The sequence below is a fragment of the Saccostrea echinata genome, unplaced genomic scaffold (genome assembly GCF_033153115.1).
Source record: "Saccostrea echinata isolate AGI-Se365-2 ecotype Australia unplaced genomic scaffold, CSIRO_AGI_Sech_v1 ptg000054l, whole genome shotgun sequence".
Taxonomy (NCBI): domain Eukaryota; kingdom Metazoa; phylum Mollusca; class Bivalvia; order Ostreida; family Ostreidae; genus Saccostrea; species Saccostrea echinata.
The window spans coordinates 25,530,967-25,556,723 of record NW_026889803.1 but is presented as its reverse complement, the minus strand read 5'-3'; the positions used below and the strand labels follow the sequence as shown (position 1 = coordinate 25,556,723).

General features: G+C 34.2%; 1 protein-coding gene across 1 annotated transcript; it reads right to left on the bottom strand.

The window, feature by feature from the left end:
* Positions 1–2,068: 2,068 nt before the first annotated feature.
* On the bottom strand, positions 2,069–25,103 carry LOC133172487 (splicing factor, suppressor of white-apricot homolog). Its single transcript, XM_061307373.1, has 16 exons — positions 24,922–25,103; positions 23,045–23,205; positions 22,834–22,938; positions 22,677–22,744; positions 19,432–19,657; positions 18,499–18,679; positions 18,120–18,371; positions 15,767–15,971; positions 13,574–13,721; positions 12,388–12,507; positions 11,681–11,860; positions 7,489–7,696; positions 7,063–7,185; positions 4,727–4,870; positions 4,485–4,584; positions 2,069–3,132 (listed from the first exon to the last, which is right to left on the bottom strand). The coding sequence occupies exons 1-16, from the start codon at positions 25,101–25,103 to the stop codon at positions 3,046–3,048; spliced, it is 2,490 nt and encodes an 829-aa protein (XP_061163357.1). The 3' UTR covers positions 2,069–3,045.
* Positions 25,104–25,757: the final 654 nt, after the last annotated feature.

The following is a 25,757-nucleotide window of genomic DNA, read 5'->3' as shown; positions in this document are numbered from 1 at the left end:
TACCACCTACTCGCAAAAATCACACAAGACAAAAAAATAAAACACAGATAGTCATGAAAATGACGTCATTGAAAGGATTTGATTTCATTAATCTATTTTTCTGGTAGAAAGTTATGTTCTTCAACAAAATCAATGTATTAAATGCTTAAAGTATGTCTAGTATGTACGGAAGCCGGTAGGTGCCAGGTAGAAAAATATTTTATCTGGCGGCCGCCAGATAACTTTCTGGCGGCCGCCAAATAATTATCTGGCGGCTGCCAGATAAATAACTGGCGGCCGCCAGAAACCTATCTGGCGGCCGCCAAATAATTTTCTGGCGGCCGCCAAATAATTATCTGGCGGCCGCCAGATAAATATTTGGCGGCCGCCAGATAAGTTATCTGGCGGCCGCCAGATCTTTTCATCTGGCGGCCGCCAGATAAAATATTTTTTCTACCTGGCACCAACCGGCTTCCGTAAGTATGACATAATGTAGACAAATATTCAGAGAAATTGATAGAATTCAAAGATTCGACCAGAATAATCAATTTAAACTCCAGGCTCCGGGGCCATAAAACTTAGACGAGCTCACTTTTGATCTCAGTCTCACTTTTACCAAAGGAATTAATAGTAGAAAAGTGAGACTGAGATCAAAAGTGAGCTCATCTAAGTTTTATGGCCCCGGAGCCTGATTTGTTTTTTTTTTTCTGATATTGGGTGTCAAAAACCAAGGCGCACACAGACGCTAAACATAGAAAAAACTTAGAATGGCTTTATTGAATGATACAAACTACCTAAACATTGTGAGAAATGTGAGATTTCATCGGACAACAAAAACAAACATAACCAATATAGTATAAATCTAAAAGTTCCTGATCTATAATTTGGTCAAATGTAGATAAAATCAAATGTTATATGCACCTGGAAGGTTTGTTGCAGGTGAACATGTTTTTTTTATTTCTTGGATATTAGATTTCAGCCAATCAGAGAGCTAGGAATTATTAAATCAAATAAGAAACACGGTGATTACAATATATTATCCAAAATATTAACCTTTTAGGCCATCTTTAAAAATAATGTTTGGTTGCACACAGAAAAGGTCCAATAGGTTTAAACCAGGGGAGATGGACAACTTCTGCAGTTCTCAGAAATAAAATACCTGTAGCCATGTTGGATAAACAATACCAATTTTATGATTTAAAAAAACCATGACAATGTCCATGTTTTCCAGTAATTACAGTCAAACCTCATTATCTCAAACTCAAGGGGACCAAGAAAAAACTTCGAGATATCTGATGATTCGAGATATCCAGGGTAAAATACAATGTACTTAAAGAATAAGGGGTTGGGACTTCCAAATCACTTTGACATATCCATGGTATTTCAGATATCAGTTTCAAGATACTGAAGTTCAACTATACTTATACTTTAAAATTATAGGCACAGACAATAAATCATGCAATTATAAAATATATGCAAGTATTATGATTGATTACACTTTTATTGAGGATCAAATAGTACAAGATATTTTGGATCACTCTGTACATTGATTAAATGTGTACACAACTCATATAAGTATTTTTTTTTTTTTTTTTTTTTTAAATTTTCTATTATTATTCCTATCTCATATATCAGCATTGCGGTATATAAACCCTTTGCATACATTACACCTGATTGTTTTTAACTTCTCACTGCTCGCGTAGTACATGTATATCTTATATTGTCCTTTATGCTTATATACATTTTATTTCATCAAACATGCATCTGTGTTTATTTCACTTTGTAATATTGACCTGTGCAATTGATATCAAATATATTTAGTATTTTTTTTCCTGACATGACAGAAGTTATATTTTGTTGAGCCGAAGTACATGTACGTCACAATGACAATGAAGGAGACATCCTTTCAGGTGGAGTCTGTGATGTGAAATACGATGAACTCTGAACAAAAGCTGAGGCTTATATAAGGGTTGGAGTAGGACAGTCTTGAGAAAACTAATATGGCGGATAAGGCGAACTCTCTTCCTTTTCCAATTCCTGTTCAGCTTTAAGCAATTGTATTTGATTAAAAAACAACATTACAATCAGACAAGTGACAATTCATTTATTCCTCCTTTCTAAATAAACATCTTGAAACTATACAGGTCATACACAGCATAACATTGTACAGTACATTGCCATGAAAGATATAACAAGAATTTTTTTTTTCAATCCTTTAATCCCCTTATATTTTAGATCTTCACAGCTAACTGTAGCTCTACTGAATTTGAATATTGTAAGAGAAAAGTTCACTTGATCTGTAGTTTTACATTTACAGAATTAGGCATATTGATGTTATATGGATATGGATTTTTTCTTATCTTAGACCAAAGTTGGTTGAATTCAAACAAAATGTATTATCATTTTGAAAGAATATTAATGTCATAGATTTTTTTTTTCTAGCAAACCATGCCAAAAAACACAATGAAATCTAAAACTGATATATATATAAAAATATGTAATATATAAATGTAGCCTTCTTGTATTAAAAGTTTATTGAAATCAATAAAAAGGAGTAGCATTATTAAAGAATTTAGATTATTCCTCCTGTATTAACTATTGTAACCAAAAAATGCTAAACATAAAATAGGGAACAGTAAGGTCAAAGACACTGGGATGTCAAGGTCAGATATGCCATTTTTGTACGGCTCACCATTACGTATCAGTGTTTTAATTTTGTTTAAAAATACATGTATTTTTCTTTGAAACTGAGCTAAACACAGTGTGACAGGAGGACTGATGAAAAGAAGACAGACGTCATGGCAGGGCACAAAAAAATATTATGCACTTAAATGTAGTCTACTTGTTCACAAGTTTAAATGAAATCAGATAAAAACTGTAGGACAACAGACACATTACCATTACATAAGCTTTTCTGGTCTACATCTAGTAAACCTGAAACAGCACTTGAATTTGATCACATCCCCAGGTCCCTCTAAATATAAAGAAACAATTCTGTGGACTTGATTAGCATCCACTGTTGAAGTGAGATTTCGTTCTCCATTTATATTTGTCTGATATCCAACATCATGTATCATCATACAGGGACCCTTCTTCTTCCATGATAGCTTTTCTGCTGGCTTTGATGATAGCCCTTACTCTTTCTCTCATGTACTGAAACACAGGTAATCAACAAATGTTATCTTTAAGTAGGGCAAAATCTAACAGCAAACAAATGTTCTGGTAGTGTGTATCCATAGATCCAAAATTTATATACAAGTTAGGTCATCCTCACAATGTCAATGTTTTGTGATTTAGGTTTGAGTAAGAATTTTAGCTTGGAAATGGACATGCTCCAAAAATTTTTCTATTCAATCATCTTCAAAATGTAAGATTCAGCATCCGCAGCAAATATGGTAGTGTGCATCCCAAGATGCATGATCCATGCAAGTTTGGTCAGCATAGTGCTTAAAGCAACCTCAAAATAAACTTTAATCTGGTCATTTATCCAGAGAATATAGGTCAGGTCTGGTATTAATCATCCAAGCAAGTTTGGTCCAGGTAAGGTTTATGGAAAATGTAGCTGGGATCCAGCATCTAATGCTAGTCTGGTAGCGTGCATCCCTAGATGCATCATACATGCAAGTTTGGTCCATGCAGGGGTTAAAGATACATCGGAATGAACCTGCTAGAAAATCTTTAATCCGTTCACTCATCCAAAAATGTAGATCAGATCTAGAATTCTAAGCAAGTCCTGTATCTTTCATCCCTACATGAATCATCCATGCACTTTGGTCCAGATAGGGCTTATTATTATTTGGGAATGGACCTGCTCCTAATACTTTAACCCATTCACTAACCTGGAAAATGTAGGTTGGATCAAGCATCTGAAGCTAGTCTATAGTGTGCATCCCTAGATTCATTAGCCATACAAGTTTGGTAACCAAAAAGTTCATAATTACTAAGGAATGAACCTGCTCCAAAAACTTCAATTTGGTCACTCATCCAGAATGTAGGTCAGATCCAGCATCTGAAGCAAGCCTGGTAGTGTGCATCTTTAGATGCATCATCCAAACAAGTTTGGTCTAGGAAAGGCTTACAGTTACCTTGGAATGAGAACTGCTCTAAAAGCTTTAACCTGGTCATTCTTATGAAAAATATTGGCTGAAAATGCAGCATCTGAAACTTGAATGGTACAATGAAACATACTCCTTGCATCATCCATGCAACTAGGATCAATATAGGGCATAGAAATACTTGAAACTTCTCCAAAAACTTTAACCTGGGACATTGAGACTGCTAGTATCACATAATCTCCCCAGCTTTGCTGAAGTTATTTAGAAGACAATAGGAAGTAAATTCATTACAATCTAAGTTCATTGTTGATAACGTACTGGTATATTTTTTATAATAACAAAATCTTCACCATTTCCTCCCAAAGTACTGTTAAATTATATAAACTTTAGCAATATCTATTTACAATTTTCATAATATAAGAGTGGAGAATATGTAGATAAGATAGCTACCCCTGATACAGATTTGGAGTCACTGGCATTACTATTACTGTCTTCCCCCTCCATGCTCAATGTTAGTCTATCTGAGGACACATCTTGTTCTTCAAACAGCCTGCAAACAAAGAGAGAAATGCCTTGCTATAGTGGACTTTATGGTTATTTCTATAGCAAAAAATTGATCTATTCTTTCAGTGTCACAGATGAAAAATCTTTTGGATTTGTGTGAACACAGATATCTTTCTGGCCTTGCCTACCTTTGGTCACTTTCCAAATTATACTGTGATCCAGTGTATGAGGAATCTCCATTTGACAGGCTAGGGGTAGGGTGGTCTGGACTATCATCCACTGTAAGGTCAATACTAACTGGTAGGTCACTTCTCTGTTTTGAAGTAGGAGATCTATAAAGTAAGATTAACTCAATTTAATATTTCTCTATTTATATTTAAAGTGTACCACAAAAGCAAATGTTTCAAATAGGGATGGCAACGAATATTCGAACATTCAAATATTCATTAGATGAGTTGATATTCGAATATGAATTTAAGATTCGAATATTCGGTGTTTTTCAGATTTCATAAAAAGAAGTACTGTGGTTAATAAATTTTGATTAGAACAGTGCTGGAATTATCCCTGTTTAATTTATTAGTAATCAATTTCGATCGCCTGATTTCTTTCACTACTTTCTTATCATAAAGATCTACTAAATCACATGTATTTTGTATTGAGTAAGGTGTTGAAGAATTTTACAATAATGCTTTATGTATAATACAAGACGTACTTTCATAGTTTTTATTAGTTAGATACGATCGGATCTAGAATCGAGGACAACAAAATGAAATCTTAGATTGTCTAATAGGCCTGAGTATACTTATCAAAATAAATTTAATTGAACATTGAATGAATGTCTGATAGAATCAGTCTAATTAATATTGTAAAGGGTTTAATTTCAGAATAAATATGTAAATTACTTGATTATCTCGGGATGTACATAATCCTGAATTTTATATTTATTATCGGGAAATCAGTTAATTACCTAGGAAAATTGTCTATGGAAATATTTGTTTATATATTAAAAACATTGTATCAAAGATTATAATCATATCTCTTATTAGGCAGATAATTGTATTTTATTACACATATTGAAATCTGAACAGTAGACCGTTACGACTATCTTGCCTTTTGTAAGATGACTGGTTCCTCAGTTGGAGCTACTATAAATACACACGTTTCATTTGTTAAAATTATACTTTTCTACATTTAAATCAATTATTTATTTCAAACATTGACAAATATCAAATGGAATTTCTTATTGTACACCTACAAAATCTTCATGCAATTTTACTTCCAGTATAAGACCTACGCTAAACCTTTCATGAGAGTAGGATGATGCATATTTAAAATAAAACAGATTTTATTAATTTTATCGAATATTCGAATGTATTTGAATACTTTCATTGAATATTCGAAAATGAATTATTGACTAAATTGACATCCCTAGTTTCAAATCAATAGAAGCCCCATCTTATACCTGCTCTTATTAAGGATAAAATTCTTAAATGTACATGTATGTTATATTTTTTGTGTTAATCAAGTTCCTTGATCAAGTATGGAATGTATGTGTCATAAGAATGACAAAAAGTACATCAGTGGCCTTGAATTTTGGTTAAACTGGCCATATTTTCCTAATTTTCAGTACAAAATAATAGTGAAATTATGGAATATGTAGTACATGTATCTTTGCTTTATGCACCACTGGTGCCATAGAAATTGGCTGGATTAAACAAGATACCGGATTAGGCAATATTTCAAGTAATTGAATTTGCTGAAAGGGACTAAAATTTGACATCACAATCATCAAGTTTTTATAATACATAACAAGTTTCACTGTTCATCAAATATACTGCCAATTACATACCGGTATCTTTTCCATTTTGATTAGATTCACACTGTCAGTTTCTCTGACAACTGACATAACTTGTGTTATGTGTAAAAGGAAAAAAATATTGCTATAATCATTGATGCTTGAAGCTGAATTACTCAGAAATGGGTTTTTGTGCATCCTATTTTGTTAATCTGCTGATAAAATTCCACCCTTAGGAGGCTATAAATGTACATAATAGGTGAATCTGTGGCTTTTTATAAGAAAGTACATGTACATTTATAAAAAAATTAATAATCCAAAATGTAACATATTAATATTATACAATAAATTGTATTTAAACTTGGGTGTAAGGTCTTATTTAGTGTTCCACAGTTTGTAAATGATTGTAAATCATAGCAGTTTACAAAACTCAATTTTCAGACACATTTTATGCATTACAAAAGGTGATTCAAAGCCATCCAAATGATAAAGAAGTTCTGTCAAAGGTACTAAATCTATTTGTGTTGAAGTGTATTTACAATTTTACATTCTTAGTACACAGATTATTGAAACTTTCACTAAAACATTTGCACCAAGACATAATTAAGGTGTGAAATAAGATTATTTTAGCCATTTGTGTGAAAGTGTGGTCCTATCAATATACAAACAATGTATTAAATTTCTTTGTATCTGCATGAACTGCAGGCAACACAATCTCTTCAAGCTTACCTTGATCTTCGTCTCTTTTTTGACTTTTTGGAACTGGAATGTTTGTCTCGGTGACTGCTTTTATATGATGGTGACCTTGACCTCCTTCGAGATGAGGACTGAGATCTCTTCGGTGAATTAGACCTAGATGACATAGATGTTACTTTATAATACATGTACCTAGCCTCTTTATCACAATCTTTTTGCTTGTACTTTGCTCTTGATTCAAACAGTAGTGTTGGTATTTTATTTGTCACTCCTGATTGGTAGCCTCTAATTAAATTAGTAGTGCTGTTTTTGCTTTGACAGATAAATGTGGAATATGTACATGATACATTTAAATTACTTCAACTCTCTACTCTGTGAAATAATCCATAAGGGTCCTATTGTTATTGATGCAATCATTAATACATGTATACAAAAGGCATGATTCTATTGAATCTCTACCTGTGTGAGCTGCTATGAGGGCTATAAGATCTACTGCGTCTCCTTCTCCTGGGTGACCTTGACCTGGATCTCCTTGACCTGTCCTTGTGCTTTGACTTCTTTGGCTTTTTGGCACTGACTCCTTCACTTTTATCTCTTTCTAGTGGCCCATAGTAAGGACTACAGCCTGGTGTGGTGGAGGGGTTAGACCTTTCTGATGATTTTGCTCCTGTAAAGAGCATTTATTAAACAGATATAAGAGATGCGACATCTTACAGCTATAACATCTCTACATCCCCCACCCCTTCCATCAAGAAGAAATAATAGAGAGGAGAGGAGGTTGGTTGATATTTTGGCAACCCCTTTTCCCCATTATTTAGTCTACATCCAAGAGGATACTTGCCTATCTATATCACAAATATAACTTCTGTTCATGAAAAATGATCTAAAAAAATGATTTTCTTGTTACATTGTATATCATTTTACTCCATATTGTGGCCTCACCCTAACCCTGGAGACCATAATTAAAATGAATTTGAAACTTGTCTTCAGTTTAAAACAATTAACTGGGACACCCACTGTTTTAGAGATTTTTGAAGATGTCTCTTGTATTCCTTAGTTAAACTTTGACTTCCTTTTGTGATCCCACTCCCAAGATTTAAACAAATTTGAATCTTCACAAAATGAGGATACTTGCCTATCAATATAACTTTTACATGCAGTGGTTCTTCTGTTCTTGAGAAGAATTTTATCGATTTATTTTATGTATAATCCAGCATGAAATTCTATTCAATATAAAACAAGAGCACCGCTAAGCGGAGCATGCCCTCGCGCCAGGAACTTCACCGGAAATGGCAATGTCTCCATACGAGAAAAATTCTCAAAACAGACGTTAAACAAGATACACTCAACTAGGCCTAGTAATCAAGGGTACCCAGTATTACTATATGAAGTTTATAATAAGGTAAAGAAATTAAAATGTATTGCAATACTAGTTAAAGAAACTGGGGGGATAAGCCGAGCCATATGCCTACAAAACGATCGATAAAAAATCAATAAATTCATTTTACAAAAATTTCACTTTTTGTTGAATTAATGTAATGCTTATTACCATTTGCATACAAATTTGACAAAACCTGAATACTGTAACAGCGAAAATGATTCTGATTAACACAACAAAATGGCATCACGCTCAATTTTCACAGAAACTGACATAATTTGGATGATATAACTACATTTTTTAAATAGAGTGGGTCATCGTACCATTTTTTTGAGAACGATTAATGAAAGGCAATGGAAAGATGTTGCTTTTTTCACTTGCAAAAATTTGGTATGAAGACCCACTCTACATAAAAAATTAAGTTAACTTACTTAAATTTTCACCGTGGTCTTAAAAAATTCTAAGTCCAAAAACGCTTGCTAAATATAGAGAACTGTATGCTATTTAAATAGACATGTAAGTGTGACTCCGTGGTCTAGTGGTTAGCGAGGAGCTCTTTAAAGGGACGTTTATTGAGGAAAGTGATCGAGTCATGCTCTGATTTTTTTATTTTTTTTTTGTTTTAATTTTGTTTTACTTCATAAAAAATGTTTATAGGAATAACATATATTTCACTGGAAATAAAATATATACATGTAGTAATGAACTTATTTACAGTAAATTATTTAAAATGCCGGATAAAATTATAATAGATACATGTATTTGAATACTTTTATTCCCGTTTTTATTTACTTTAAATAAAAGCGCTTCTAGATCACCATTATCATTATATACGATGTTAGTATTTTTATAATATCTCCACAATAAGTGTAAACACTCAATATGCAGATTAATTAATAGAAGTCCTTACCCATGTTAGACATTTGTGACAGTAAATGAAAGTCAGCTGTTTAGCTTGTTTAGAATATAAATATCATTTTGAAAACTACGGTAAACATTAAAATGCTTAAGTAAATTCGAACAATTGAGAGATTTTTTCCAATAAATGTTACTGCATAGTCGAAAAACGGGCATGGGCACATGGCTCGTCTTATCCCCCCAGATTCTTTTAACAAAAGTCAAGGTGCATACACTGTATCATGGGGGGGGGGGGGGAGGTTGGGTCATAACAAGCATACGTGATTGGGCAGTTTCCCTTATTCCTAGCAGAAACATATCACGTATGCTCCAAATTTCATTCATTTACCTATCTGGGTAAGACTCACAGTAGCATGCAATATGCATCAAATCTGAAAATACGCACGGAAGATATTTTTTTGTAGTGAAAAATGACAATATACTGGTGTTGAGATGTCAATGAAACTTGTGAAACTTTATATTTATAGCTTTCAAGAATTACGTGTGCCTGAGGATTAAATTCCTCAGGCCCCTATTGTAAACACACACGTGTGGTAATTTGGTATTGAAACTGCGACGTTCATCAAATTATTTCAGTTACTCAGTGACAGAGATGACACTTTAAATTCATACAAACTTCCTCAAGACACGCACAATAATATGACAATACGCAAATACAAAGTAGAACTTACGAAGCGGCTCTATCGAAACGACCCGAATTTTAACCAATTTACCGGAAGTGAGTATTGTCAACTCGTACACAAAATTGCAGGGTTTGAAGGTAGTAAAAAAAGCGATATTTTAAGAATTATTTCACCGATTAACTTGAAAATGAATAGGGTTTGTCCTTTTACAATGCCACATAAGTATGTGAAGGCTGAGAAATGATAGTGCAAAGGTTCTCTTTAAATCTTGCCCACAAGCTGTAACGGACACTCTAACACACACACATACGCACAGTAGCGATGCTATATCCCCTCCGCAACTAGTTGCGCGAGGGGATAATAAAAGGAACTTATGTCAGTTGCCCACTAATTCTTCATATAAGCAGAATTTTTGTGAAGAATCTTCAACAGACACAATGACTTACTTTAAAGGCACTAATCTTCAAGGGTTGGGTGATGGTGGAGAGGTTGGGAGGTGTTAATTATCCCCTCGCGCAACTAGTTGCGGAGGGGATATAGCATCGCTACTGTGCGTATGTGTGTGTGTTAGTGTGTTAGTGTGTCCGTTACAGCTTATGGGCAAGATTTAAAGAGAATCTTTGCACTATCATTTCTCAGTCTTCACATACTTATGTGGCATTGTAAAAGGACGAACCCTATTCATTTTCAAGTTAATCAGTGAAATAGTTCTTAAAATATCGCGTTTTTACTACCTTTAAACCCTGCAATTTTATGTATGAGTTGACAATGCTCACTTCCGGTAAATTTAACAGGTTAAAATTCGGGTCGTTTAGATAGAGCCGCTTTGGTAAGTTCCATTTTGTATTCGCGTATTGTCATATTATTGTGCGTATCTTGAGAAAGTTTGTATGAAATAAAAGTGTCATCTCTGTCACTGAGTAACTGAAATAATTTGATGAACGTCGCGGTTTCAGTACCAAATCACCACACGTGTGTGTTTACAATAGGGGCCTGTGGCTGTGGAATTAAATCTTGAGGTGCAATTAATTCTTGAAAGCTATAAATTTATATAAACTTTCACAAGTTTCATTGACATCTCAACACCGGTATATTGTCATTTTTCACTACAAAAAAATATTTTCAGATTTGATGCATATTGCATGCTACTGTGAGGTTTACTCAGGTAGGTAAATTAATGAAATTTAGAGCATACGTGATGTTTCTGCTAGGAATAATGAAACTGTCCAATCATGTATGCTTGTTATGACCCAACCTCCTCCCCCCTGATATCCACCTTGAATTTTGATAAAATCTAATTAGTGTTGCAATACATTTTAATTTCTTTACCTTATTTTAAACTTTATATATATATATAGTAATACTGGGTTTATAACCCTTGATTACTAGACTTAATGTAGATGATTGTATCTTGTTTAACGTCCCTCTTGAGAATTTTTCTCTCGCATGGAGAATTGCCATTACCGGTGAAGTTCCTGGTGCGAGGGGATGCTCCGCTTAGCGGTGCTCTTGTTATTGCTGTTTGCTTGCATACAGATGAACAAATTCATGTTCTCCATGAAATGATAAAATTTCAGCCTAAGGTATCACACTGTATGTTTCTTTTTCAATTATGAAATTAATTTCCCACAAACCAACTTTTTATCCTATAACCATTAAAATTTGACCTCTCCAAAATAATTGATTTTACAAGTGTTTGCATAGACGCTTCTGATGATCAGTGTGTACATACTTAGTAATTCTTCTTCCAATTTTTCCTCATCACCAGCTGCTCCTGAATTACATGAACGCAGCATGTTAATAAACATGGCAGCTTTCCTTTTTCTTTCTGCTTGCATCTGTTTTTCCCTTGAAGTCTGAGCAAGCTTCTCCCTGGCAGCCTGAGCTAATTTGTCCTTTAGTCGCTCCTCAACTATTAAATTATATTATAGTCCCAACTCTTAATTGTTATAATAACATCTAAAACCATAACAAAAACATATTTCTCCCATTAAGACTATGTTTCATCATTCCCATACATGGATTCCTTTTTTGGAGGGAAGGGGGAGGGGGGGGTCTAACAACTTGGTAAACACCTTTTAATATTGTGCTACATGATATTGGTTTTGAGTGTTCCATGCAGTAATAATGTAATATAGATTTGAAAAATTTTAATGAAGTAAAGAGAGATTAAGGTTTCATAAAGTACGCTTGCCCCCCCCCCCCCCCCCAACTCTCATTCCTTAACTTTTTGTCAATAGACACTTGACAAGCCTCATGCCTATTGTGAGACAATGTAATTAGCTGGAGAAAAACAGGTTGCTGTCTCAAACAAGATATGGAACATATATACCTTAATTATGATTGTGAATGTCTGAATGAGTTTTCAAAATGAACAGGAATTTCTCAAACTGTTTTAACTCCTGCAGGAAAACTAACTTGATATTTGCCTCCTCCTACCTAATTTTCTATCCCTCTCCTCCTGGGGTACCTGGGGTTTTTCTACCCTCTCCTCTGTATAGTCACTCCCTACAGGAGTCGACGTTCCCGAGGCACTGGACTTCTCTCTGTCTGAGTCAGCTACAGGAAGCAATAACAGAATATTTAACTTACTCAATAAAAAACACATTCACGTAACTCCTCAACATTCACAAAATTTACAGAGGGGATGCAATTCAGCTTTGAATATCAAAATCTAGAAAAAAGTTACTCGACCTTTATTACATTTTCAACAGTGAAATACTGTGATTTATTTATTGAATAAGTGATATTCTGTCACAGTGTGAAAGGATACCAAAGTGATATTCTGTCACAGTGTGAAAGGATATCAAAGTAAGCAAAAAATAATTTCTGGCCTGTAAAAAGAGATAGTAACTAAAACATCTTGACAGAGACTATAACTGCCAATTTCTTCCCAAATATGTTGCTAAAGTCCATGTTACAATGTTTTCAATCTCACAACTGCTAAGCTATGATGTTTCAACTGCTCAACTATGACGTCACAGCCTATGACAGTGTTACGAAAAGACAGAGGCAAAGGGACAATCAGAGAAAATGCAATAAACAGAAAATTCAATGTTTTATAGTTGGATATGGAAGTTATTTCACTCGTGAGACAGGATTTTTTGATATTTTCACGAGTGCAAAGCACGAGTGAAAATATCAAAAAATCCTGTCTCACGAGTGAAATAAATTCCATATCCAACTACAAAACATTGAATATCCTCTATTTATTTTCTACAATTTACGACATTTTTATCTGTGTTATTTTTTATTTAGCATGACACATCATCCACTGGGTTAAGAAGAATCAAATCTGTTGTAGGTTACAAATGTTTAAGCTTTAGTACACGTGAGTAAGAGAGCCTGATTTGACCATGGTCACCTAAGTATCAGGAGTTAACAAGCTGTGACCTACTCCATTCCTGAGATTGAAACACTGGACTAACGTGACATGAATTTAACAAATTAGTAGAGGACTCTTTATCCATTATCACATTGTATCTCAATATCAAGGGGTTTAAAAGTTTGTTTTTTTTTAAAGATATAATGCATTAACAATTTATGACCAAAATAGCCAAACCCTAGGGAATAAGTGCTCGATAGGCATAATGCTTTGTAACCTAACAATCATTTATCTCCTTACCATCATTTTCACTGCTTTCATTATCAAAGATTTTCTTCTTCTTCTTTTCTTTATGCTTATGCTCTTTCTCCTTGGCTTTGGGTTTAATAGAAAAACTCAGCTTGGTTGGTTTCTCAGTTCCTTTCTTCTCCCTTTCCTTTGCTGCCTCCTGAATAAATTCATAGAGTTCAATTTGAAATTAAAGTGCATAAATCTTGCAGTAGAGTCTCCCAAAAAACTAAAGAAACAGAGTCAGTATACAACATTTTTCTGAGCCTTATTTTTTTTTATTTATCTATATGTACTTATTTAGAGCCCTTTATCATCTCAACTTGGTTTTAAAGTGCTATGAGTTGGTCAACATAAAATTTACACTACATCAAGATTTTTTCATTCTTAATTTGAAAAAAAGAGGGGTTTTTTTTGTGTGTGGTAAATTATCTTATTGATAAGATTTATTATTTCCTAGAGAGGATCTGACCCTTCATTTGGACAAGCTTGAATTCTTATTAAATATGGATGCTTTGTGACAAACTTGGTTGATAGTTGCCCAGTGGTTCTGTAGTAGAATTTGAAAATGTGAAAATGACTGACCCATAAGCTCTTCCCGTCTAGTAGAGCTAAAGTTAAAGGGTTTTTATCACGTTTCAAAATTTTTTGATATGAAAAAGTCTACATGCTATTAAAATCATATATCTAAAAATTTTTGCTAGAAAATTAATATTTTTGATGTTTCAGCGATTCAAAGTTTGAATTTCTCAATATGCATATTTTGATCGCCGATGTTACGCGCCATTGCTCTGACGTCATAGGTGTCAATCCTGGTCAAGCGAAGTACTTATTGTGTAAACAAAAGGGCTCATTCGTTGTGTCTTTTAAACCTGTTAGAAAATAATTAAGTGATAATTGAATAATTGACAACTTGTAAGGTATAATTTATGGCTTTATGGTGCACAAATGTGCACAAGAAAGGTTTTAAGAAGAATTTTTTCCCCACATTTCGTGGACTTGGTCGAGGCTTTTCTCTGCAAATGCGATGGCGTTTATCTCCATTCAGAACAATCGTTTATGCCCGATCGATCACGATTTTTTTCTGTCCTATAAAATATTTTAAGGAAAGATACTTTTAAAAAAAAATAATAAATGACAAACATGCATTTTCTTTTAAAAGTCGCACAGAATCTAGTAGGAATGTTGTAAACTTCGTAATGGCGTACGGCGCCATTGAAGAAGTGTCATTTCTAGTACATGACATTCACTGCTAGAACAGATAGAAGATATACAGGATTTACTTATTTATAATTAATTAAAATAATAATGGAGAAGAATTTAAAATTCCCATATTTATAAAAGTTTACGAAGTTAAACTTTAGTAATTCGTTCTATTTAGTTGAAGTCCCGAGTTGTCAACGGCTTCGTCTTCGGTGACCTCTTTGCAATTGTCGGCATATTTTCGGGTTATTTCTCTCTGCTAGACGTTCATACCTTAAAGATTGACCGTCGATAACCAAAGGAATATAGTCTATGTCAAATTTCCAACCGGCCATATCCTGTATTCTATTTATTTAGCGTAAAAATCTATTCAATATATTTTTTTTCTTACGATAAGCTTTACGAGTTCTATTGACCATTGACACCTATGACGTTTCAGTACCACATGACCCCTATCTAATTAGTGGAGATTTTTACTTCGAGGACCCTATATTACGGGCGTTTTAACGTCTAATTACGGCCGTTTTCAACATTTTTTCATAATTTAACGATAAAAATATGTTTCAAGAACATAATAGTGTTTCATTTTTAAGAAATTTAGATACGTGATAAAAACCCTTTAAGGTAACCTTTAATCATTTTGGTCTGGGATTCAAAGGGATTTATCTTTCATGGCCTACTGCAAAGTGTCATCTTCTCAATATATTGGTCAGACAACACTGGTTTACAAACTAACAACTTTTGCAAAGCTCCTTCAAAGAAGGCATTAAATCAATACTGTACATGCTGTATGTGGACTTTTCTAGCAGGATTAATATTTCAGTGCATTGCACCCTCTCTTCAGTATAGTTATTCATTACCGGTAATAAAGCAATCTCCAATAATCATAATAATATAATGAACTTAAAGACAGATAGGACTGCAGGAGTCCACAACCTGCAGATGGGCTTATTTATAAGTACATACACAAAAGATAATTGTTAACATATTGTATATTCTTACCCTCATGTGTATCTGCTTTTTGAAATCATAATATGGAAAATGGACATGATGTGGTAATAGGAACTCAAATCTTGGATCATTTTTGCTCTTGACAACGATTTCAAATTCGATTCCATTTTTGGCCACATACATTGCCATTCTGTCAATCACTGGCTGTATATCTGGTGGAGGTGGTACAATTTGTTCAAAAGGGCCTGGGGAACCTCTGAAAAAACAATTCTAAAAATATAAGTTTTAAATTTTCCTTTAAAAATACTATATGTAGATTTATAACATGAAAGATATGAACAAAAATAGTAACTTACATTAGATTTTTTAGATCTATAACACCAGGCCCCAAGACCATAATATGATAATAGACTTAAGTCAAAATTTTGATTCTCAGTATCTTGAGTTTTATTTTACATATGTGTTCTGAAATTTGCATGTTTGTTTACTATCTTAATACAAACAAATGATGAAAATTTTGTTTTATTATCAAAATTATTTCAGAAGTTATATTCATTTGAAATTCTGACTTAAGTATGTTCTCAGTTTAAGGTCTTGAGGCCAGGGACCAATGGTTCTGATAAATTATTTTACTTACCTTCATTGTGTAGGTTTAAAGAAGTTTTGAGTCAGACCATTTTTTTCAGTGTCGGGAGAGGGCAAACAGACAATATTTTAAAGATGGCCTTGATCAGTCAAATTTTATGGTCTCAATTGAGTGTACTTTACACATCAAAATTTGAATTGTAAATTTGAGAAATAAAAGAATATTATAGAACTCTTACCTCACATTCAGTACAATATATTAAATAATGTTATTTTAAGCAACAGTATACAGTTAAAATATATTATTGAGGGAGTCAGGAAGATTCCAGTTCCCAAAGAGCAGGCCTATTTCCCAAGGCAAAACCAAGGGAAATAGTCTTGCTTGAGGGAAACTGGAATCTTTCTGACTCCCTCAATGATATACTTTAACTGTTTTGTTATATCAATACAAATTCTTCACCAGCTAACTTGTAACTGCAATTCATCTTATATGCAGTGCAATTATGAGGTGCACAATGGAAATACTGTCTTATTTGGTACTTTTTTGTGAAAAAATAATTAAAAATTACATTCTTTATAGGACGGGTGTTTCATTTAAAACTTTACCAAAATCAGAAAATGGTAATATTGCAAGGAATATTCTTTTTTTATTACAAACATCATTTTGAACAAGAAATCTGTGAGCAAATGCTCACTAGTAATACCCCTGCTCTGATAATGAATATACACTCTCATGTTGACATCGAATTCATACAAAAATGAATCCCACCATTAGGCATTGTGCTCAAATTTCAAGCATCTGCAATGAACAGTTGCTGAGAAAACTGTGACAGAAATTTGGTACGGACAGATGCACGGATAAACAGGAAGTTGACATCGGATTCAAACAAAAATGAATCCCACCATATGGCATGCCTAAACAAAGAGTGTGCTCAAATTTCAAGCATCTACACTGAGTAGTTGCTGAGAAAACTGATGAAAATTCGTTATGGACAGATGCACAGATAAACAGGAAGTTGACGTCGGATTTGAACAAAAGTGAATCCCACCATATGGCATACCTCAACAAAGACTGTGCGAAAATTTCAAGCATCAGAGCTAAGTAGTTGCTAAGAGAACTGCGACGAAAATTTGTTTAGGACAGACACACGGACGTACAGCTAGACAGACGGACAGACACACAAGGGTAAAACAGTATACCCCCCTCTCCTTTGGAGCGGGGGTATAAAAAGTAACATGATCCACCTCTCCCTGCACATTAAATGTGTCAGTTTTTACTATGATGTCACAATAATGAGTTACTCATCTTCCCTTATAAATTAGCCCCCCCCCCCCCCCATATGTAACTTTGACTGAGATGTGTAATGAATATTAATGATTTTATTTGGAACATTTCAGAACTTTCATAGATTTAAAGAAATTGCTAGGTGTTCAGAATAGGTGTGTATCACGTCATTAAACCGCAGGAACCAGTCTTTTTATGGTGATTTTCAGGGAATCAGTATATAATTCAAAATATTGTTGAATTACTCTTACATACATGTAGCAAAAAATCAGTAGATGTTAAATAATAGATATTGTCATCCCTTAAAATCCCTTGACATCCCTGGCTGATGCTGCACTCTACATGAAATGGTCATTCTTATGCAAAAATGAATTTTGTTCTCTACATGTAAAGAAATTGTCATGACAATCATATTGTTAAAGAAAAAGGGGTCCATGGGGACTTTCTGCAGACCTAGAAGACTAAGTCAGCAATTATAAAAACATACATATCCAAATTTTCATTAGAAAGTGTGTGTGTGTAGTTCCACTGTACCTATCAGACTGATAGTCCTCCATGACAACCTGTGTATGTCTCAGAGGCAGAACTGGTCTCTCTACATCAGTCCCAGGAGGCAAAGGCTCAGTCTGCATGTGTGTAGGAAGGGTAACAGGCTCAATCCCGGGGGGTGGTGGGTGAGCATGGTGGCTCCCACCAGGTACAGAATCCTGGTAAAATGGTGGTAGAGGTGGTGGTTTCAATGGCTTTGTTTCCTCCTCATAATCAGGAACTTGGTTGGCACTGGAGCTGAACAAGATAGTTTTGTAAGCTTATCAATAACAGTCATTGAATACATCAAATTATGCATATTTTTTTCAATCTGAAAAACATCCATATTAATCACGTGTAAAGAAGACATATTTAAGGAACTAACCTGTGAGCTGTGTCAGGTTGTTGTTTCTTGGCCAGTGATTTAATCAGCTGACCATATGGTGTATCATGTACAGAGATTTTGGGCATCTCCACAGCTTTATATGCTGGCACCTCAGGGGCTGGGGCAGCTTTCCTAGTGGCCATCAAACTAGGGTGGAGATATCCATGTCCATGACCTTCATCTTCAGAGAGTACAAAAGAAACAAACAGCATTATCAAATGATGTATTTTCTTAACATCAAAAACACTCTGTATCAAAACCTGTATACCTATCTTAAAAAGTATCATATGATAAAGAAAGTTGTGTTGAAATACAACTGCCTGAAATGTGGCCAAGTTGTGGTGCCTACAATACTGTAAACGTATTACATTTGGTTGTGTATTCTAATTAGCGCCTTTCGCGCCAAGCAGCTTCTGCTAAATCAAGTACATCGCTAAAAAGACTTATGTAAGTTATTTCAGAAGGCACTGAATCAAATTCACACCAACTTGATAAAAAATCAATTTCCGCCAAATATCATACGTGCCAAATAAAATACATTTACAGTACCTCCTGGACATACTCTTTACATGAATTTATGAGATCCTGATTCAGTCACATATCAAGGTCATGGTCTATGGGCAATAAGATAATGAAATGGTGTCCTTTTGAAACCTTGCTTGGAATAAATGTAAACTACTGGTAGGTGTGTTGCTGCTTACAAGTTGTATCTAAGTTGTCTAACTTTGAAACTTTTCAATGGAATATTAATACTAATCCATTTTTGCCCATGATATTAGAGAGTGACATTACTGTGAAATTCAAGGTTAAGTAAAAAATGTCACAAGGTCATCAAAGTTTACAGTCTGGGGAAGACAATTGTATTCATTCAGAAAACAACACCTAGTTTAAGTAGCAAATGTATTTTATATTCCTAAAATTGTTTTGAAGTACCTTCATCATCTTCTTCAACAGCTTCCTCTTTAGGTTTGTACTTTCCAGACTTGATCATCTTCACCATGTGCTTGTAGTAAGGGTTTAGTGGATTTTCAAAATGAAGAAAATCAAACTGTGAATTATTGGCCTGCTTAGTTTTGATCAAGATTTCCATCTGTGCTCCTTGTTTGGCAACAAACTTGGCTGTTTTCAAGATGATTGCATTACTTTTTTCTGTACTGGGCTATTGAAAGCAAAGTCACAAAGGTAAATGCCACCTATCTTGTAGGCTAATATCATATTTCTATGATTATTTTTAACTTTTTGCAAATAAATAACAACAAGAGGCCCATGGGCCACAACGCTCACCTGAATAACTTTGGCCCTGCTGTTCTTCACCAGATGATCTTTTTGTAATACCTATTGTGGCCCCGCCCTACCCACGGGGATCATGATTTTAACAATTTAAAATCTACACTACCCTAGGATGTTTCCATATAAGTTTCAGCTTTACTGGCCGAGAGGTTCTTGAGGAGAAAATTTTTGAAGATTTTTCCTATATATTTCAATGTAAAACTTGGATTCCCTATTGTGGCCCCGCCCTACACCCAGGGGTCAAGATTTGAATTCTTTAGAATTTACGCTGCCCCAGGATGCTTCTACAAAAGTCTTAGCTTTTCTGACCAAGTGGTTCTTGAGAAGAAGATTTTTTTTTTCTATATATTTCAATATAAAAATTGGATTTCCTATTGTGGCCGCGCCCTGCCCCCAGGGGTCATGATTTTAACAATTTAGAATCTACACTACCAAAGGATGCTTCCACATAAGTTTCAGCTTTTCTGGCCTAATGGTTCTTGAGAAGAAGATTTTTAAAGATTTTTTCTATATATTTCAATGTAAAACTTGGATTCCCTATTGTGGCCCCGCCCTTCCCCCGGGGTCATGATTTGAACAATTAGAATTTACACTACCCCAGCATGCTTCCACATAAGTTTCAGTTTGTCTGGCTAAGTGGTTCTTGAGAAGAAGATTTTTAAAGATTTTTTTCTATATATTTCAATGTAAAACTTGGATTCCCTATTGTGGCCCCGCCCTTTCCCCGGGGGTCATGATTTTTACAATTTAGAATCTACACTACCCCAGCATGCTTCCACATAAGTTTCAGTTTGTCTGGCTAAGTGGTTCTTGAGAAGAAGGTTTTTAAAGATTTTTTCTATGTATTTCAATGTAAAACTTGGATTCCCTATTGTGGCCCCGCCCTTTCCCCGGGGGTCATGATTTTAACAATTTAGAATCTACACTACCCCAGGATACTTCCACATAAGTTTCAGCTTTTCTGGCCCAGTGGTTCTTGAGAAGAAGATTTTTAAAGATTTTTTTCTATATATTTCAATGTAAAACTTGGATTCCCTATTGTGGCCCCGCCCTTGCCCCGGGGGTCATGATTTTAACAATTTAGAATCTACACTACCCCAGAATGTTTCCACATAAGTTTCAGCTTTTCTGGCCCACTGGTTCTTGAGAAGAAGATTTTTTAATGACCCCACCCTATTTTTGTCTTTTCTTGATTATCTCCCCTTGTAAAGGGGTTTGGCCCTTTATTTTAACAATTTAAACTCCCCTTCACTCAAGGATGCTTTGTACCAAATTTGGTTAAAATTGGCCCAGTGGTTCTTGAGAAGAAGTCAAAAATGTGAAAAGTTTACAGACGGACGGACAGACAGACAGACAGACGGACAGACGGGCGGACGGACGACGGACAAAATGTGATCAGAAAAGCTCACTTGAGCTTTCGGCTCAGGTGAGCTAAAAATACTGAAAAGGGTACAATTAATGCCAATTCATAAGGCCATTTCAATAATATTTCAATGTTATTTCTATAATTATAAAATGAATTTTAAAATTTTCTGAAAATTATGTTTAACACCCCCCCCCCCCCCCTCCACACACACAAATGAGGTCCAAGGTCCACAATGCTCAATGGAGTTACCCTGGCCATGCTGTTCTTCAGCATTCGTTTTTTTAACTTTTTTTTCATGGATTGAACTAGTTTGAATGTACATTTAGTCAGGGAACTTTGACATAAATTTATTACTTTTTGTGAATGATTCACTCATATGTTTGTCTTTTCTTAATTATCTCCCCTGAAAGGCAGCCGTTGCCTTTCACTTTAAAAGTCTTGAAACCCTTTACTCTAGGATACTTAGTGCCTAGTGTGGTTGAAACTGGCCAATTGGTTCTGCAGAGAAAGATAAAAACGTGAAAAGTTTATGCACAGCAGCATCAATAACAATTACAATGCTGCAGACCACAGATAAAAAACAAAGTTTAAAGCTGAAAAGTTCACTTGAGCCTGAGGATTTGGTTCAGTTGAGCTAAAATAAATCCCAAAATCTGACTTGTGATCAATATATTTAAAGGCTCTATAAATAAGAAACATAGGTAATCAGAGATTACAGAGCTCACCTCAACGAATGTTGTCTTTAAATAAGGCAAAGTCCCACACTAAACTAATAATCTAGTAATGTGCATCCCTAGATGCAACATTTATGCAATTTTGGTCTGATAGGGCTTGCAGTTACTTGGGAATGGACTTATCTAAAAACTTCAAACTAGTCACTCGCCCAGAAAATGTAAGTCAAATCCAGCATCTGAAGCAAATTTGAGAGTGTTCATCAACTTGATGCATCATCCATGCAAGTTTGGTCAACATGGGGCTTATAGTTACTTGAAAATGAGATCTGCTCTAAAAACTTTAACTTGGTCACTCATCCGGAAAATGTAGGTCAGATCCAGCATCTGAAGCAAGTCTAGTAGTGTGCATCCTTAGTATCATTCATGCAAGTTTGGTCAATATAGGGCTTATAGTTACTTGGAAATTGGATCTGCTCCAAAAACATTAGCCTGCACCAAAAACTTTAACCTGCTCCAAAAACATTAACCTTGTCATTCTTTAGCTGAAATTGCAGCATCTGAAACCTTGACTGGTACAATGAAACACACTAGAAGCATCCTCCATGCATCTCTGATTGATATAGGGCATAGAAGTACTTGAAAAAAAAACTGCTCCAAAAACTTTAACCTGGGACGCCGACGCCGAGGGTATTACATAAGCTCCCCCAATTTCGTTGAGGTGAGCTAAAAACCTGCTGAAACTAAGATTTGTTCTAACTTTAAACTTATGAAGTCAAAAAGCCAAGTTTCAAGCTCTCCCTCCAAGAAGACTTAACAATTTTGGAAATCCTTTTGCTATTAAACCTTACTGGTGTAATATCCTCTGGAAGATTCAACTCAGACGGAACTGTGAAAGGTTTTTCCTCTTCTGAAATGGCTGAAATATTAAATGATGTGAAGCAAGTTGTTTATTATCAAAATCACGTTATCATTCTTCTCCTAGTTTTTAAAATGAAAGTGAACTACCTTGATAGTATTCTGCATATTCATCCTGTTGCTGTTGTTCATAGCTAAATCCTACTGCTCCATAACCCTCGGAGAGAGACTGGTAATATCGCTTCCATTCCTCTTCTACATTACAAATCAAAATATGCATTAGATTTTTTTTTAAAAACAAAATTAAATTTATCATTCTCTTTTTCCACACCAAACATATTCATTCACACACAAAACATACCCTCATGTAACTTCTTTTCTGCTACATCTGTATGGAGCTCCAGATATCTTTCCTCGTCACACATCTCCTCCAATTTCTTCTCCTCTGGGGTCAGTACGCAGGGCTGGGCATGACTAGAGTCATATGGCTTAAGGTCATACAAATGACCTCGCCCGTCATACCTGCAGGGAAGGCAAAAGTATTAGACGCTATTCCCATACTATACACAATAATAAAATCACATTGTACCATACCTACTTATAAAAAATTAATACTGTAAATACTAATAAAAAAGTCATAATTTCCCAGCAGAGTGAATTAAGAATTCTTCTTTCAGAAATACTACAAATATTCTTTAAAGGGTGAATCCTTTATCTTTCCCTATCATTTCATGATACTATGTTGAAATGCTCCAATTGCTATACAAGATTTTCAAATTGATCAATAGTTACCCCATGGCAAATGCCAATTTTTTTGTATTACTCAAATTTGAAAAGGAAAAGGAAATAGAGGGCATAATGGACATAAAATATGAAATTAAAAATTAAGATCAGATCATAATAAGGGACTACATGTATATAAAAAATATGTGTAATACTTCTTTTTAATAAGTAATGTGATCAATCAAAAAGAAATTTTTATGAGGGGTCAAAGAAGACTCATAAAGATAAGAGATAGTGAGATGAATGAACACAAATAAAATTTATAACTGTATTTTGGTTCCTTATTGGCTAACTAAGTCAGCTATTAGGAGCCGGGCCATATGTTAGCAACTTTCTGTGGACAGTTAGTAACAAAGATAATGACTAAAAATATTTATGCTGAATTATCTCTGCCATTAGTTTATATTTAATGTCTTATAATTGACCTTCCTTGAAGTTTTCATATACATACTTAAAATTAACCTGTCTATGAAGTTTTCATTTATATAGTATGTGCATGCTCAGGTCCTAAAAATTATTAATGAACTAGGTTTGATTTATATCTGATTCAAAGCCCATTAATGTGAGAGTGAATGGTTTCATCATTGAACCTGTAATATAATCAATGAACAGATAATATATCCTAAATAAATTAGCCAAAATCATGATTTAATTCATTCTGCTCAGCCCTTTCATTTTCCTCTCCATATTCAAGTAACCCAATTTGTCTAAATGAACCTATGTTTTGAGAATTGAATATAATGTACATTTTATTTTATTTTTATTTTTTACTTAGCATTTCACATACACTTATAATACAGAGTGGGTAAGTAAATTAAATAACACTTAAGATTATAACCCATTGGCTTTTTAAGACTCATTTTTTTTAATAATAAACATCTAGATCTGGTTTGTTTAAAAGCGATTTTAAGTCTAAAAGCCATGGATTTAATCACTTTATAATAGATACATGAAGTTCTATCTTTGTGTTCTTTCAATTACCTTTTATTGATGTTATTTTGAACACAAAAATTGAACAATATGATTGAAATTTGATACTTATACCTGATCACCAATACATTAAATATTACACCAACTGCCAATATTCAGCAACTGAAACATGTACATACAAATAACAATGTACTCAGTAATGAAAGAAGACAACATAATTTAATAACATAGTCAATGGCAGAAAGGTATTTCTTTTCTTCGTGAATTGGGTAGCAATTTCCTCTTGTTGCCTCTGTCCACTCAAGTGCAGGTCATGACCTTCTGCTCCTTTCTGAGATTTTTTGTTTTTTCTATGTACTTTTCTCACTACAGTACAATTCATAGGGTATACATACATGTTAACCCTGTTCAAACACTCTCTATCATCTGAAAGGCAACTGCTTCATGATTAAACATTAAATACGCGATAATTCGAGTGAAATCGAAACCTTGAAAATTTTCCCAGGTTTGGAATGGAAGACCGACCTGTCTATCTGTAGTTTATCGTCGCCCATCCAAGGAATAAGATGAGATCCTTGGTCGATAGATAATGCCCTCTTGTCATCCCTAAATAGTTTACATGCATATCCAAACACAAATAACTCCTCTTTATCATCGGTTTGCTTCTCTCTTTCAGTCAAGTTGGGGTTCAGCCAGTCAGCAGCCATTTTAATTTCTAGCCTTCTGAGAGGACGCTGTACTATTCAAGCACTCATTGTTTCGGACCAAGACGTTTGGACCTCACTTTCATTTTTTTTTTAATTTCTCTAAATTTAGGAAATGTAATTTGCTTATAGTTCCTGTGGAATAAAATAACATGTATTTTCCAAGCTTTTTTTATATTTGGAAATTAAAAAAAAACCGGATTTTTTATTTCAAAAAAAATTTCGTGGTCACGAAAAAAAAAAAATCGCGGCCACGAAATAAAAATTATATTATTAAACTAGAAAATTCAAACTTATATTTGTTTCATGAAAAAATCAGATTAATTTAAAGTCTTAATACTATTGATGATGAGATCGAAATAACTTTAGCATGTGTTTAGAGTACAAAATTCTGATTCCATTATTCACACAGTCATGTATTTGATATTTGATACTTGATTCAGTACAATCTATATTATCCATTTATCTTTTATTCTAAATATTTTGAAAAAGAGATTTAGAAAATACACAATCAACAATAATGTCAAAAGAAAACTTGGTTAATAACTTTGCCCCAAGAAATTACCACTGATTATTATTATTATTCAGGTATACATGTACATGTATTATCTCTCGTTTATTACATTTTCAACAGTGAAATACTGTGATTTATTTATT